The following is a 14923-nucleotide window of genomic DNA, read 5'->3' as shown; positions in this document are numbered from 1 at the left end:
GGTGACTGCTATTTCAGTGCCTCTGCCAGATGATCCTTACGGACAGTGGCCTCATCTTCAGGCCTTTGTCACATGAGCACTCAATCATCTTTACTTCAAAGATTTTATATACTGAAAGTTTTTCAAAATTATCATGAAAATAAGACCTTTACGTGATCTTAATTAGTTCTGCAAAAGCAGCAGTGGATTATCTCTCTTCCATTTCACACTGTCTGAGCATTGTATCACAGTAATAATGAACAAGCAAACCTCCAAATTTTATAGAGTAATCTTTAGCTCCATAATCTTTAGCTCCTCTGGTTAGGATTCTGTTATTTAAAGTTACTGTCCTGAAATTAAGTTTTTATTTCTCTGATTGCATTTTGCAAACAAGTTGCTAACAGAGGAAGAACAGACACGTTTTTCCTTACAGTTTGGTATAAATGTCAGTTACCCCTTTAAAAACTAATCGAAATTGCCAGTGAGTACAATAAAGAACTGAAGAAACAACACTGAGAGGAATTTCATGTTGGGCATTCTGAATATTGGTTAATTCATTATACAGCCTTCACTGGTTTGCGGTGTCACTCACTCCCAATATAACTTTTACAGTATCTTACATGCTGTATTCTGGTAACATCATGTCCGTGATCCTTCTTTAAAGACCTAACTCCTCAAATGAAGATTTGAAATATTTAAAATGATGGCCTGTAAGATATTATGGGGTTTTCATTTGCCTAAATGTCTCCGTGTAGTCACTAACTTCTAGCAGGCGAATTGAACAATTGTTTCTGGTTTATTGCTTGGGAATAAGCAGGGAACTGATGAAACTTGATGACTATGAGTTTTCAGTATGCTGGGTTATGGGGAATTTAACTAAAATCAGCTTTGCAAGACCTATATAGCTGTGTTTGTGTGTTTGTAACGTGTATTACTTTGTATGTCTCAGCTGGCAGTGAGAACACATGTAGTTCACTGCAAAGAGATCAAGCAGAGTTAAACCACTGCTAAATTTCATAGGTTAATTCTCAATGTATTTCTTCATTTTGTCTGGTTTTTTTTTTTTTTTAGCAACTCTCTAGTATGTGATTTGATTACTGGTTTTTAGTGTTCATTAATATAAACATATTTTCTGTAGGTGCTTTGGGGAAGAGAACTCGATTTCAAGAAAAATACGTTGCACAGCTTATTTTGGATGTCCAAAGACCAGATGAATTCCTCCTTCCTCACAGTGAACTAAGTCCAGCTCCAACACCTCTAGAAAGCTTAACAATAGTATGTATCTTAGAAGAATTGCTTTAATTTTTTAAAATGAAAGTGTTCTGAAGCTTTTGTTGGGTGTCTGCTAGGGAAAAGTGTGTTGTGCCTAGAGAAACTTAGCTGAGGTTTTTGAAAGTTTTTGGAAGAGCTGTGGGGCAGTAATTTGCCTAATATTAAAGGGCATGGGGTAAAACAACATATGAATGTCTGCAAGACAGATGTGGCTACTCAACTAAGAACATGTTTGCAAATATGATCTTCTACAGTTCATGCATTCATTTTTAGTGACTAAGAATGATGGAGCTAGGAAAACAGGTGAGAGGCAGATTTTCAAAATAGCCTGCAAGGCATCACAGGATTGCACAAGGATTGCACAGATTCCTACAGACTGACAGACGTATTCAGTTACAGTGCAAAGATAGGAAATTACTCTACTTATTCCTATGGCATGAATGATATGAGTTGGTCCTACTGATCTTAAGGGTGTGCATGATGACTTCAATTATAAATTGCTGGAGAATCACTGAATTGACTTGGAATGATATTTTTCCTTCCTAAGGAGATATAAAGTTATTTGAACTTGCTAAAGAAGCCAGAGATAAATTGAGGCATGAAGTATAAACTTTCGATCATAAAGTAGGAAAGCCTTTATTAAAAAATGTTGTGCCTTGATAGACTTCCTGGTCAAGCAGGGATCTTAAGCAAAAAAATTGTCACTACTTCTCTATTTCTAAATTGAATGCATAAATATCTTTAATAAAAAAAAATCTAGACTAATCTAGATTTTTTTTTTTGTCTGCCTGTTAGCATGTCCTTGGTGTTGCATTTGATTTGATGGAATGAGATGGACTACACGTGTCACGACTTAGGCTTGTGATAGCACTACATACACCAACCCTTATAGGATAGTGAGAGCTCAGGGAGGCTGCCTGGTGAATGTCACAGTTAGTTATAGTCTTCAGTTACAACTTATTTAGAACTAAATGATGGCATGCACTGTTCTCAGAGTTCCTAACTGGGATATTGTATGAGTGTTTTTTCCCAGTTATTCACAACTTTCTGAAGCATTTGCCTTTCTAGTCTATTTCTGAGAAGGACTTTAGTTTGGAATAAAATTATTTCATCATTTCAATAAAAATGGCTACACTGGCTTAGGCTGTAGGTATAACTCAGAATTAAATATTTTATCCTTGCTAATCAAATACTACTCATATGTGCTTTCAGTGAACAGACACAGAGCTTCTCTTGTAAGTTTAGCAGAGAATTTAGAAAGAAATAAGGGTAATTAAAACCTTTAAAAATCAGGCAGTCAGGCTTGATGTGATCCATACTGTCCTACTAAAATTTTACTGAGTGTAGCTTGAAAATAGTGCTAGAGAAAGTAAACATATCTATGCTTTTGGAAAAGTAGAAAGGTGATGCTAGAAACAAGAGGTTTTGGCTACAGGGAAGGAGTTGTGTTTTGTGCAAATCTGAGTGCCTGTGTCATGTAATTCTGTAGTAAGTTACTCAGGCTCCTCATTAAAGAAAGTGAGGCTTTCTGTCCCCACAGTCTACTTCTCAAAAAAAAAAAAAAATTTAAAAAATCAGTACTTTTTATTTCTGCATCTTCTCTGTGTCAAATTTTAGAAAATCTTGTAGTAAAACCATGTGCTGCTTTGAGGAAAACCGGAGGTATTTCAAGTTCAGACATTTTATTAATTTGTGTGAGTGTTCTGCTACAGGTATTAGACCAGGTTTGACTAAGTATATTCTTCAATTTGTGTGTGCATTGAATTACAAGTTAAAGGGTTTTGGTTTTTTTCTCTTTTCCAAGCATGTTTTTATTGATAATGTGGTATCAAAATACAACTTAGTAATGTAGTTTGTCAGTGCAATGTAATTAACTTTAGCAGTGAATCCTAGTGATTCTTTTGCCAGGTCTGGTTTCAGATTTGTTGGCTTTGAGTGTATCTTGAAGTTATTTTAGCTAAAATTGGAGTTAATGCTATTTTTCTTCTGCCAAAAACTACCAATGACATCCCTGCATCCCTGTCTAAGTTTAGGGAGGATACTTGTTGTATCTTGTATACTTTTAAAAGACTATCCATGGCAAATACATAGAAGTTAAGTCTTCAAGAGGTGCTGAGAATCTCCACAGAATTAACATATGCATATGGAAAGCTAAATTGTAATAGGGAATTTCTCTTCCAGTTCTCTCCTGAGTTGTTATTTTACATTTGCCATTTGCAGATAAAGGAAAATGCTCCATTTGTCTCAAGATAGGATTTATCCTGGATGAGCAGAAAATTTCCTAAGAAAATTATAAATTCTGACAGTTTGGATAAAGGCCAAGTTGAGACTGCTCCCGCCTAATGTTCATCTCCTGTTTTGGGGTGCTTACTTCTATGATATTAGAGTTTTCCCCTTAGTCTTGTTCAGTAGGAAGACTGAACAAGTTATTTTGCAATTAAGCAGAGAGTAATTTAATTCAATTAAAATAGAATCAAAATAATAATGTGTCTGACAGTTGGATTAGTAGCTGTGCTGGTTTCTGGTCAAGGGCTTCATCTTTCCCTCTGGTGCTGAGCGATTATGTTATCTCAGGTGGTGCTAGAGGCAAAACTATTCACATTTCAAAATAAGTATTTAAGGCTGTAAATTCAAAACGTTGCTCCCAGGTCAGTTTCTATGAAAGGAAAGCCTCAGGCTTGAGGTCATGCATAAAGACCCTTGATATGAAGTGATATGTTTAAATAGTTTGATTAGTTTTTAAAAATTCAGAGCTGTTTTTATATTTTGGGGGAATGTGGAAGTTCTTTTTATATCTAGGAATGGAAGTCATGCTTTAAAGCTCTGGTGTATGGTTGCAGTACAGTTCAGTTGATCAATATTCACAGTGAAGCTAAAGTAATTAGTACTATTTATACAAGTTAGATTTTAAAAATTATGTAGGCCTGAAGGTGGAAATTTTAACTAATTGCCATATTAATTAATTTGTAATTTATGTTACACATAATGAAGTATCATTATACTAGTTCTAAAATAATTTTCCACTGAAGTGGTAGATAATCTTTGCATGGTCTAATGTAGGAAGAGAAGAAAATTATGGTATTGAGTTTGACTTTAAAACTGCGAATATATTCTTTATCCACTTCAAATAAAAAAAGCTTGTTTTCTTCGCATTCTCTGTCAAATCAGTTTCCTTTCATTTATGTAGTGATAAAATACTGGTGATGAATGCAGATAACCCACTTCAAGGCATTCCTGTTTGCTCTTTGTTCTTCTGTGGACCTTCATTTTGACCTTGCCAACGGAAGATATGAATGAGAAACAGCTACTACTGGGACATTGAAGGGAAATTAATAGGAAATTTGAAAAACTGTTAATATAAATCCATTATCTGTTTTTAATAGATTGTAAATACTACTACTGGTAACTAAGAACCAGTAGTATGATAATTGGTTTCAGGACCAATTGTTTTGGTTTGGGTTTGTTTTTCAAGGGAAGAAGTAGTATTACAGCTTTGCTTACAGCCAAGGAAATCTTTTGTTGTTTTCAAACAAACAAAAATTCTATGCACATAGTAATTTACATGTCTCAGCCATAGATTATATTATTTTCATCTTCAAGTTAAATGGTGGACAGTGAGCTCTTTAAATAAAAAAAATTAAAAAAAAATTTTTTTAAAAATGGACTGTTTAAATAAAAAGCATGTTCCAGAGGAAATTTTATGGAAAATCACAAGTAGTTGTCTGGGAACAAACGTTTTCAGAATGTGCTGGCTCAGTGAAGTCTTTCCAGTCTGCGGTTTTTTTGGGTTTTTTTTCAATTTACCAAGTTCCTTTTACCAAAAAAAAAAAAAGTCCCTGTAAGGAATTTACCTTTACTGCCAGAAGTCATACTTTACATGGTTGGGTTTTGCTGCTACTTAAACAGAAATCCATAAATTCCCAGAGGTCTAAGGTGCCTAGCCTGAGCACTGCATTAGTGACCATAACACTAATCTGTTTCAGTTGTCTGTATGTGTGTAAGAGAGGATGAAATGGTTCATAATTCTATGAGCAACAATTTGAAAAGGGAAGCTGCCTTCAGCCCTTATTTAAATAGGAAGTTGATATTAGGTAGCCTTAAAGTTGCTCTGAATGCTGTTCCTCATGCACAAGAAACTGTATTTGTAGCAAAAGTGTTTTGGGTGATAATTCCTTGTACTGTCTTCTTTAGTTAGTTATTCTGTCATAACGGTAAATTGCTTTCCATGGTGAGTTTCTGTAATGGTAGTATTATCCTTTTCTGAAGAGCTCTATATCTTTTCCTATTTTGAAGGCATAATTCTATCTACTTTAAAATATTCTTTTTCTCTTCCCACAGAATTATGATTTAAATGATGACACAGTGCTTAATGAGATAACATTAGCAGATGCTGATCAGTACCAGGTACCTGATTTGTGCGCAGAAGAGCTTGCTGTAATCCTTGGAATATGGTGAGTTAGCTTATGGTTACTTTAAAAAAACCCCAAACAAGCAACTGTATGAATCACTGTGACAATGAAATAATGAAATGGTGAGTTGATGGGACTTTTTTCCTTCTTTATTATATAGTCTGGCTAAAAGGCTAAAAGATTTGCATTATACACAGATAGCATTTCAATTATTTCAGAGTGAACATTAGTGTCCAGTTCAAAATTTCAGCAATATTTCTTTAATAGCTGTGTTGTTGTTTTATCTTTAAAAAGCTTTATACTCCTTGTGCTTCAGGTTAATTACATTTCAAGTGTCAGCTGGCATAAGCTATCATGCAGTGATAGCACTTTGGTAAATTTTGGAAGCATACTTCAGAATCTGCAATTGCCAGCTGTCTGTGGGGATCAACCATCAGGCAATACACTGCTCTGCTATTCAGTGACATGGGAATACTTGTCCGTTGGTAGCTAAAAGCTATAGTATGAAGTCCTTGTGGTTTTGCACCTCATTTTTTTTCCCCCCAGCTTTTAGAAATTATTTGCTACATGGGTTTTGGAAATAGCGTAGAAGAACAAAAATCAGCTTGAAATCTAAGGATGAGAAGGTATGGCATGTGGAAGTATAGTATAGTCAGTTGGTGAGTTTGATGCAGTGTTCATCGTCACTCACTCTCAAAGTGCTTTTCTGGTCTGTGAGTTGCAAAATGATGGAATCTATTTGATCCAGTTTGAGGACCATATAGCGAACAATGGGTTGACATAAATTCTTAGCTCACTCACTTTTAGTCTTTCACACACTGCCTCAAGCAAAGCAAAGCTTTTCCCTTCCTGAGGACCATTTTCGTGAGGACTTCATTTCTTAACACAGCGTCGTCTTAGGTTCAGATTATATAATCCTTCCTGTTCCCTCCATTCTGAAGGAAATTTTAAATTGCCTATTGCTCTTTTTTCTTTTCTTTTTTTTTTTTTAAGGGTGCAGTTTGAGTTCTACATTGGCTGGCTGCACAATAGGTTTCTTGATCACAGTGTTTGACTTTGAAACCACCACTGTCATGTTCTGAACAGTGGCTAGGAACCATATTGGCTGCCAGTTGTGTGTATATATGAGTTTGGCAGGATTCAAGGCAAGACAAAACTAAAGACAACTGACTAAACAAAATTCAGTGTTGCTTCCCTATAGGAATGGCAAATGCCATTCAGTGGGTGGGATAACATTAGTCATCTGAAGCTGTCTTGGTCAGCGACAGAGACAAGATTTGATATCCAGCCACTGCAGAAAGGATGATGTAGTAGGATGCCAGCTTTGAGAATTATTCTTCTTGTAACCGAGTAGAGTTTAGGCTTGGATTGTTGGCTGTACCCTTGGTGTCCATACCACCTATTGGTATGTCAGTTTGTGGAAAGCATAGACATGTTAAATTTATCATTGGCTTTTAAGCTAAACGTTCTTCTCAAGCCTTGGCTATAGCAGATTTTGTGGTTTTCTTTCATGCATGAGGACTGCAGTTCTGGAGGGTAAATGTTTCATTTCATAATTAGTAAGTTAGCTGTAGAATTCCTGTAAGCTGTTTTATTTTTAATAGCTTTAGTGATGTTCTTTAACAATTTTCAGCTTTCAAAATCAGTTCTTGAAACAGAAGTAGGTAGTCATAATCCAAAAAGCGATACTTTGTTTTGCCACTAATTGTACTGTTTCAAATATGGCTCACTGAGTCCCAAAGTATACAACTCGTTAGTTAAGCTGGATACTTTAGCTATTAAGCTGTCAAGGTAGACCTGATTAATCAGATTTAAGAATTGATTGTAATCTATTGACAACTAACTTCTGCTGATTTACTAGACAATACTTTTTTCTGGCGCACAGTACATCTTACTCCAAGGTTCTGTTTTATCTGTCCAAAGAATGTCTGTTTCTCATTGTTTTCTTTCCCTCTTTTGTTTCAATAAACTTCTTAAGACAAGATTCAAGAGTGGACAGAAAATACATCACAAAACTGAATGATGTGATGATTAATGACTTCTCTTCATATTGTTATGAAAAGATCCCTCATCATAGGTCTTACACAGTAGATCCTGAATTCCTCTCAGATTTCAGCTCCTGAAATTCTCTGGGATGAACCAGTTAATCTGTCCTTGAAACCAGAACAGATACAGGTCATAGAAATGAAATTTCCATAAAGTAGTCTGACAAGAACTAACACTGTCATTAGAAATGCTTAAAACCAGGGTATAACTCGATTCTAGATTCAGATTCAAATTATAGCTTTAAATTTGATTTGATTCAGTATGGAAAATAATTAAAACAATTTACTTGTTCTCCTGTCTTTCAAGACTTACATTTCTGTACTTATTTGTCTTCAAGCTTTGTAAATGGATGTGGCAGAAATGGATATCAGAGATCTATTTTAGCACTGTTTTGATCTGGAAGAGCTGCATCTATGTGCTTCAAAAAGACAAAAATTGATCTAGAGTAAGAAGAGGATTAATCCTTTCTGCTTGAATCAATGTATTTTTAGGATGATGAAAAATAAGTTCCACTTTTGTCAAAATTTAACTGTGCCTTGGTTAACCTGTGCTTTTCAAAAGCCGTGGTCATGTCATTTAGCATTCTGGTTGCCTGACTGCTGTTGAGTTGATACAATACTAGAACTTTTCTTGCTGCCTTTTTTTCCTCTTTGTTTTTGGTTGTCTCCCTCCCCCCATTGCTATTGTTTACCTGAAGTCACATTTGTATTAGTGACCAGTGTTTAGTGACTTGCCTTGACTACATCAAGCCAGCTAGAAGTCTTTCTGCTAGCAGCTGACATTAGATATGGAAAAAAGTAACTGAAGCAGTGAAATCCTTTATTACTTTCCTGTTTGCATGAAAATGTTCACAAGGAAGGGAAGAAACAGTGACATATATATATATATATAAAGAATGTCTTTCCTAGCCATGTTGTCTAAACCTTTGAAAACACCAACAGCATAGCGGTTTGGGGTTTTTTTTTTTAATGTGGGGAGGTGAGGGAAAATGTATTGAAGCAATAGTTAATAAACTTTTCTTTATGTCCTTATGACCATACTCATATAGCTTGCTGAAATATCAGCATAAATGGTGTGAAGTGTGTATGGAACCTCCATCATGGGAACAGACTACATAACCATCTGTCTGAAGTTAGAGGTTTGTAGTGCAGGAAGAAGAGTTGGAAGACTCTCAAGTCTTCTTCTAGAAATTGTTGTGAGTAGTCTGTGTGCATTCAAGTAGAAGAAATCATGCGTGAATAACGAGGCAAAGTCTCGTCTCCAAAGTAAGTTACGTAATGTAGAGAGCGTAATTTCAGTCTGTAACCTATTACCACAGTAAGTATCTTTGCAATTTTAGCCTAGAATATGAAGCCTGCTGCAGAATTTAGTGTGATAAATTTGGGCTTATGTATACAGCCATTATATGGGTTTGGTGATGATCCATCATCTGTGGTACAGTTTAGGATATATTTTCACTTGGTATCTTTGGTTTTAACAGGGAGCTTGAATTACAGCTTTTCTTGGGTTTTGTGCAATTTGGTGCTGTCTCTTTGTAGTATGTTTGAAAGTGTTGGGGAGCTGTTGTCTAAGGAGAACATGCATCCACACAGAGTTGTAAGCCATATTTCTTTATCATCTCTGTAAGCATATCCAACTCTGAATAAAATAATTTTAATTCTCACCTCTGCGTATTCTTCTGGTTTTCCCCCTGTGAATACTTCAAGGTCATGGTAATGCTGGTCAGTGAGAGATGGACTAATGTGATCATATGTCTTGAGTGACTAGAAAGAGGGTGTTTGTCTGAGATTACCCTTCAGCACTTCTTGAGCATTAGTAGTTTTTTGCTTTGCAGAATCTGCATTCAATTAGTTATAGGATTTAAACTCGAAACAGATCTCTGTAAAAACAAACAATGGATTTAAAACTTTTTAGGATTTGTGAAATTGTTATTCCCATAAGCTTAAACCAAGTAAGACATTTCACTTGAGGATGGTATTGCAAAGGTTCTTATAAAATACTTGGTCCCCTAAACAGTTCTTTATTTCTGTGACTGTTTCTAGATCTAGGTCATTTTCTGCACATACCATACTCCCATTTTTCATTTCCAGAAGATTTCTGCAAGTTTGAAAAATGTGTTCTGAATAATGTAATTCTAACGATGAAATCGGCATTGTTTTATTTTTTTTTCTCTTTACAGTATAGACTTCCAAAAGAACAATCCAATACACAAATTAACTGAAGAGGAACTTCTGGCTTTTACTTCAGTAAGTAACTTATCTGGCATTCTTAGTAAACATGTTTTCACGTAATATTTAAGTACCAAGCAGTAACCTGTCAGTCACACTAACCAGGAAATTTCACCACAAAACACACACAGAAATTTTTGCGTTTTAAAGCTTTATTCACTGTGTGAATTATAACGTAATATGCAACTGTATAATTCTACAGCAAACTCCTCTTGGGACACTAGTGGTAAAGTGTTTCTCTTTAAACAATGTTCAAGAGGAGTTCTAAAGAAATTTCAGCTTTATACTCTCCGATTTATTCAGTCTGTATCAGATGTTCTGCTTTTACACGTTTCTTCCCAATTCGGTGGCTGATTTGCTGCAGAACAAATCTGTAACTTCAAATGAAGCTTTGAAAATTCTCAGTATTTTTTTATGTAATTTTTTTTTTTACTTAAGACTAAACACAATTTGCTTCTTCCTTGATCTTTTCTGCTTTTGTGGGGTTTTTAACATTAATTTAGGTGGGAGGGTGTAGGATGAAAGGCTTGTCATTATGTTCTCTTTCTTGCTTACTTTCCGCAATGTTAGGCTTAAGTTCGGGTTCAGTAAAGACAGCTTGCTCTCCTACCCAAGCCTTGCAGTCCGAGACTGTGTTGCTGTAGTAGTGTCATCTGAAAAAGTACATTGTCGGATCTCAGCAAAAACCCCTTTGATTTCACTTGAGCTAGAATCTTGAGCTGGACTAAGAACAGTAACCTAAGGTTAACTATGGTAATGTTTAGCTGAGGGTTTTTTGTAAAAGGAGGTTCTATCTGTAAAAAAGATAAACCTAATCTTACTAGACAAATGTGAAATGGGTTGGTTTAAAAGTAATGTTTGTTTAGGTCCCTCTGCTAATACAGTATGTGTAAGAGGGCATGCATGAGGGAACTGAGTGAATTGCTGTAAAACAGTTTGGGTTTTGTAGGTTTTCTCTTCGTTACTACAATGATTATAGTGATACAATTTCTCATTTTGTGAAGTATTTTGTTTTGAACTACAGTTTTGTTCTGGCCTTGGGCATTTTTTTTGTCTCCCAAAAGGTAGGAATAGAGAATAGAAAAAAGTTGAAATGTAGAAAAAATGAGGCTGTCCACTCTCCTTTCTTATTGTAGTCATTGAAGTATCCAGTAAGAATATTAAAGAATGATGACCATTAAAGGAGAACAAAAGATTACAGAAATAATAAATACATGCAAAGTAAGGAAATATACACATAGAAAAAGCATGCAGCAGTGACACCAAACTGATGTACTGAGTACTATAAGCTTTTTTTAAAAATGCTGAAACTATGAGAGTACAATTTTTCCCGCAAAAGTAACGTTAATACAAATGTATGAAGTTTCAAGATGTGCATGTAATTTCATTAAAACAAACCCTGCCATTTTGTTGTTAAAATAATGTTAAAGCAGTCTATAAAACTGTAGAAATAGGGTTTTCTGTGAAAACTCAGAATCTTCCTTCTCTTATTTCCAAACTCTCTGGACTATTTTGTATAGCCTTTGCTTCAGTCTCCTCACTACCCACTATTGTTCACATCATTCTTGAGTGGAAAAGCAGCCATTATATATCTGAATCTTGCAAGTTCTCCATATATTCTATCATTTTAATATTAAATGGAGTGATATTCTGATAATAGAACATCTTTAACAAAATTGACCCAACTCCTTTAGAGGTGTCCTTTCTAGAATAATGAAAGTAGGTGTGAGGTTTAACTTTTAACACGTGAGTTTTCCAACATTTAAGTATTTTTAAAGTTTTACAGCAGGTTAGAAGAAGTCAAGGTAGCTTGTGCACTAGGGAAGAAAGATAATCAGCCTTCCTGTCATCCTTTATCTGACATTGCTTGACAGATAATATTACCTGTTACATCAGATGTAAGCGATCTGTTGGATGGTTTCTTCATCATGATGGGAAAATTAAACTGCATTTTTCTGCCATCTAGTGGCTGATCCCTCAAAAAATCACAGGACAGCTGATTAACTTATTCTTTAATTATTTTACTGCATTGACTATGGGGAGCTTATGTTTTCATTCATTTATTTATTTATATTTTTATAGACTTATTAAGTCAGCTGTGGCTTGCTTCACACTTGTAAGATCAGCAGCCACTATCAGGTTAGATCTCCAGAGAAACAGCTGAGAGATCTGTGTAGGCTTCCCTATCACTTTGTGCTCAGAGTAGTAAAAAAGAAGGGTCTATGGCAATAGATGAACAGAAATGTAGATCTCACTGTAATCCAAAATTTATTGAACAGCAGTGACATAAAGAAGTAGCTGGTAGTCTAAACATTAGAGTAAATAATAATAATTTTTGGTATCAGAGTAGTGTTCTTTAAACTTTTGCTTAATGTTTCCAAGTTAATTGGATGTAGGGACATAGTTGAATCTTAGAATTATTTTGACCTATGCTCCCAAGACATAAACAAGAACAAGTATGAACTGTAATAACACCATCCCAGATCTTTCCTGGAAGCCAAAACCAGGAATCAAGATATTAGCTTACATGAGTTCTTTTCAATAAATGTACCTTTTGTGGTATTTGCATCTGACCTAAAATTGTGAATAGTCACTGCAGAATTTCATGATGAAATCTCTGAGCTCTTTTGTATCTTAGATCTGATTCACTGAGGCAAATCCATCACTGCTCCCTGGCAGTAGGAATGTTCTGTGTCCATGTTAACACAGGCTTAGTTCCTACAGTGACTGCTAGGAACTAATTTAGTGAGTAAATTAAATGGCACCGTAGCTGTTATCACTTGTATTTAAGGTATTTACCAAGCTTTGGTGCTGCCAAAACAGTAGGCAAATGAGCACTATATCAATGCTGCTCTAGTAATTTCTTTAGCATCAAACTGCTCTGTGTGTGTGTGTGTGTGAGCAGGCATCTTCTCAGCCTACATGTGGATTCCTAAATCTGCAGGCTGGTTAGATGGTTGTCATGCATTCATCTGATATCTTCTGAAATTCTTGTTTCCTCAAAAAAGCACGGCATTTCAAGTTATCTTAGGAAACTTGAAAAATTACAAGGCATTTTTAATTAATCTGTGGATCATCAAGAGATCCTCTTGCTTTGGACACCGCAAAATAAATGCGTGTGACATGCAGTTTCTCTTGAGCAGAGAGAATAAAGATCTAGGTAGTACGAGAGGGAGAGGATGATCAATTTGAACTCAAGTAGATGATGTTGTCCTGCCTTGTACTAGGTGCAGTTTGGAAAATTGACATTCTAAACTCCCTTTTATATCTGTAAAAGTTGAAAATTACTGGATCTGTAAGAGATATCTGTATATCTATATCTGTATCTGTATCTATTAACATAGCTTATAATACTAAAAATAACACTATTAATTCACTGCTTGGCAACTGCAGTCAATTACAAAAGGATTGCTGCTTTTCATTTACTAAAGTCACTTGGAAATAGTTGCTATTGTCCTAAAAGCACGATCTTTTGTAACTAAGAGTTGCTTTCTTAGTTGTGAGGTGTGTATGTAGTTCCATTGGCTGGGATAGCAGCTCTTGTAACAAGAATTTGGACTTAAATTTTGAGGTATTCTAGTCAAATCTCTTTACCCATCAGCATAATATTTCAACTTTTAAGGTGTTTATCCTTAAGTGAAATTAGATGCACTTGATTTTTTTTTCTGCTTATAGTTCAGTTGTTGATGCAGTACCTTTACATGAGAAGTAATGTAGCTTGCATTATACATTATAGCATAAGACTAAAGACAAAATAAAGCATTACTTTTTGAGGGGGATTAAATGTTATTTTACTCATGCTTAATAGTGTAGGGAAAAAATCATAATTTTTAAAAATTAATTTTATTATGGTAAGCACTTGGTCTCCGAAGAAAGCTAAGATATTTTTTAGAAATCAAGCATCACAAAATTCTCTTCGGAGACACAGTTATACAGTTGGTCTTTGGTGAACTTTCTGATTACCTAACTGAATATTGCATTCGAAAGCCATTTTTAAGAGAGGGAAGGTAGGACAGTAAACCAGTAGTGAGACTCAGTGCTTCTCTGGTAAAATTGCTGGTTTCTTCCTTTCGGTAAAACTTTCCCCCAGAGCTTTCTGTAGGATGTAGGAACTAGACAATGCAAGAAACCAAAGAACTAAATCAATGCTGCTTTTACATTGAGATTTTGTTGCTTAGTTTTCTCCCAGGTCCCCAAGTTAGTTTTACAATGCCTAATGTGCTTCCTTGCCTTCTTTAATTTCAGTGGATTGTTTTCAATGTAAAAATACAATTGTGAAGTTCTGCTGTATTTTATATTGGTCAGCAGTTTTTCCCTAGAACTACACAAGTACTTCACTGAGCTGTAAATCAGTGGCCAAAATACTTCTTTTAGAAAAAAAATCCTTTTAGGAAATGAGCAAAAGTAAGCCTTAAAATAATTTCCATTAAATATTTGGTTTTTGCATTATTTCTAATAGGTAATACAATTCAGACAGTATACCAAAGAGGAGATGAAATGAGCAACAGTGCTATGTAAGTGTACATGATATTAAAAAAAAAAAAAATTACACTTAAAGCTTTATAAAGATGTTTGTGATGTGAACATAAATTTTAGAACAGGGGACTGCAAACACATGAAACATCTGTTTAAGAACTGATAAATATTCCTTTATGTTATAATTTTAATATTACACAGTTCTTGCAGTGAAATAGGGAAAATATTAAATACTGGATGGTGTTGCATTTTTCTGTTTCCTTTTTTTAAAAAAAGACTAATAAGATTAGACTGCAAAACAAATTCTTAGAGCTTCATAGAAAGCTTATGCTATAGCTTGTATTTTACATACTGGGGAAACAGTTCATTGTTTCGTAGTCTAATATGACACTCCAACAAATATCCAAGGTTAAGGAGCTGCATCTGGTCCTTAAAATTACCCATTCCATCTGTCAAAGCCATTGAACAGTCCAGGAGAAATTTTTTTTGTGGTAAATGTGCAGTTAGCCCACT

At 35.0% G+C, this 14923-nt stretch overlaps 1 protein-coding gene across 3 annotated transcripts in view; it reads left to right on the top strand.

The window, feature by feature from the left end:
* TTC27 (tetratricopeptide repeat domain 27) overlaps positions 1–14923 on the top strand; it is a 113397-nt gene that overhangs the window by 24714 nt on the left and 73760 nt on the right. For all 3 annotated transcript variants that reach the window (XM_032102538.1, XM_032102540.1, XM_032102539.1), the window contains exons 7-9: positions 1118–1254; positions 5590–5702; positions 9886–9952. In XM_032102538.1, the coding sequence (XP_031958429.1) occupies positions 1118–1254; positions 5590–5702; positions 9886–9952 (317 nt within the window). The remainder of the gene's footprint in view (positions 1–1117; positions 1255–5589; positions 5703–9885; positions 9953–14923) is intronic.

This window comes from Corvus moneduloides, chromosome 3, assembly GCF_009650955.1.
Source record: "Corvus moneduloides isolate bCorMon1 chromosome 3, bCorMon1.pri, whole genome shotgun sequence".
NCBI classification, from domain to species: domain Eukaryota; kingdom Metazoa; phylum Chordata; class Aves; order Passeriformes; family Corvidae; genus Corvus; species Corvus moneduloides.
Note: the sequence above shows the minus strand (reverse complement) of the source record. Positions and strands in the feature narration are given on the sequence as shown.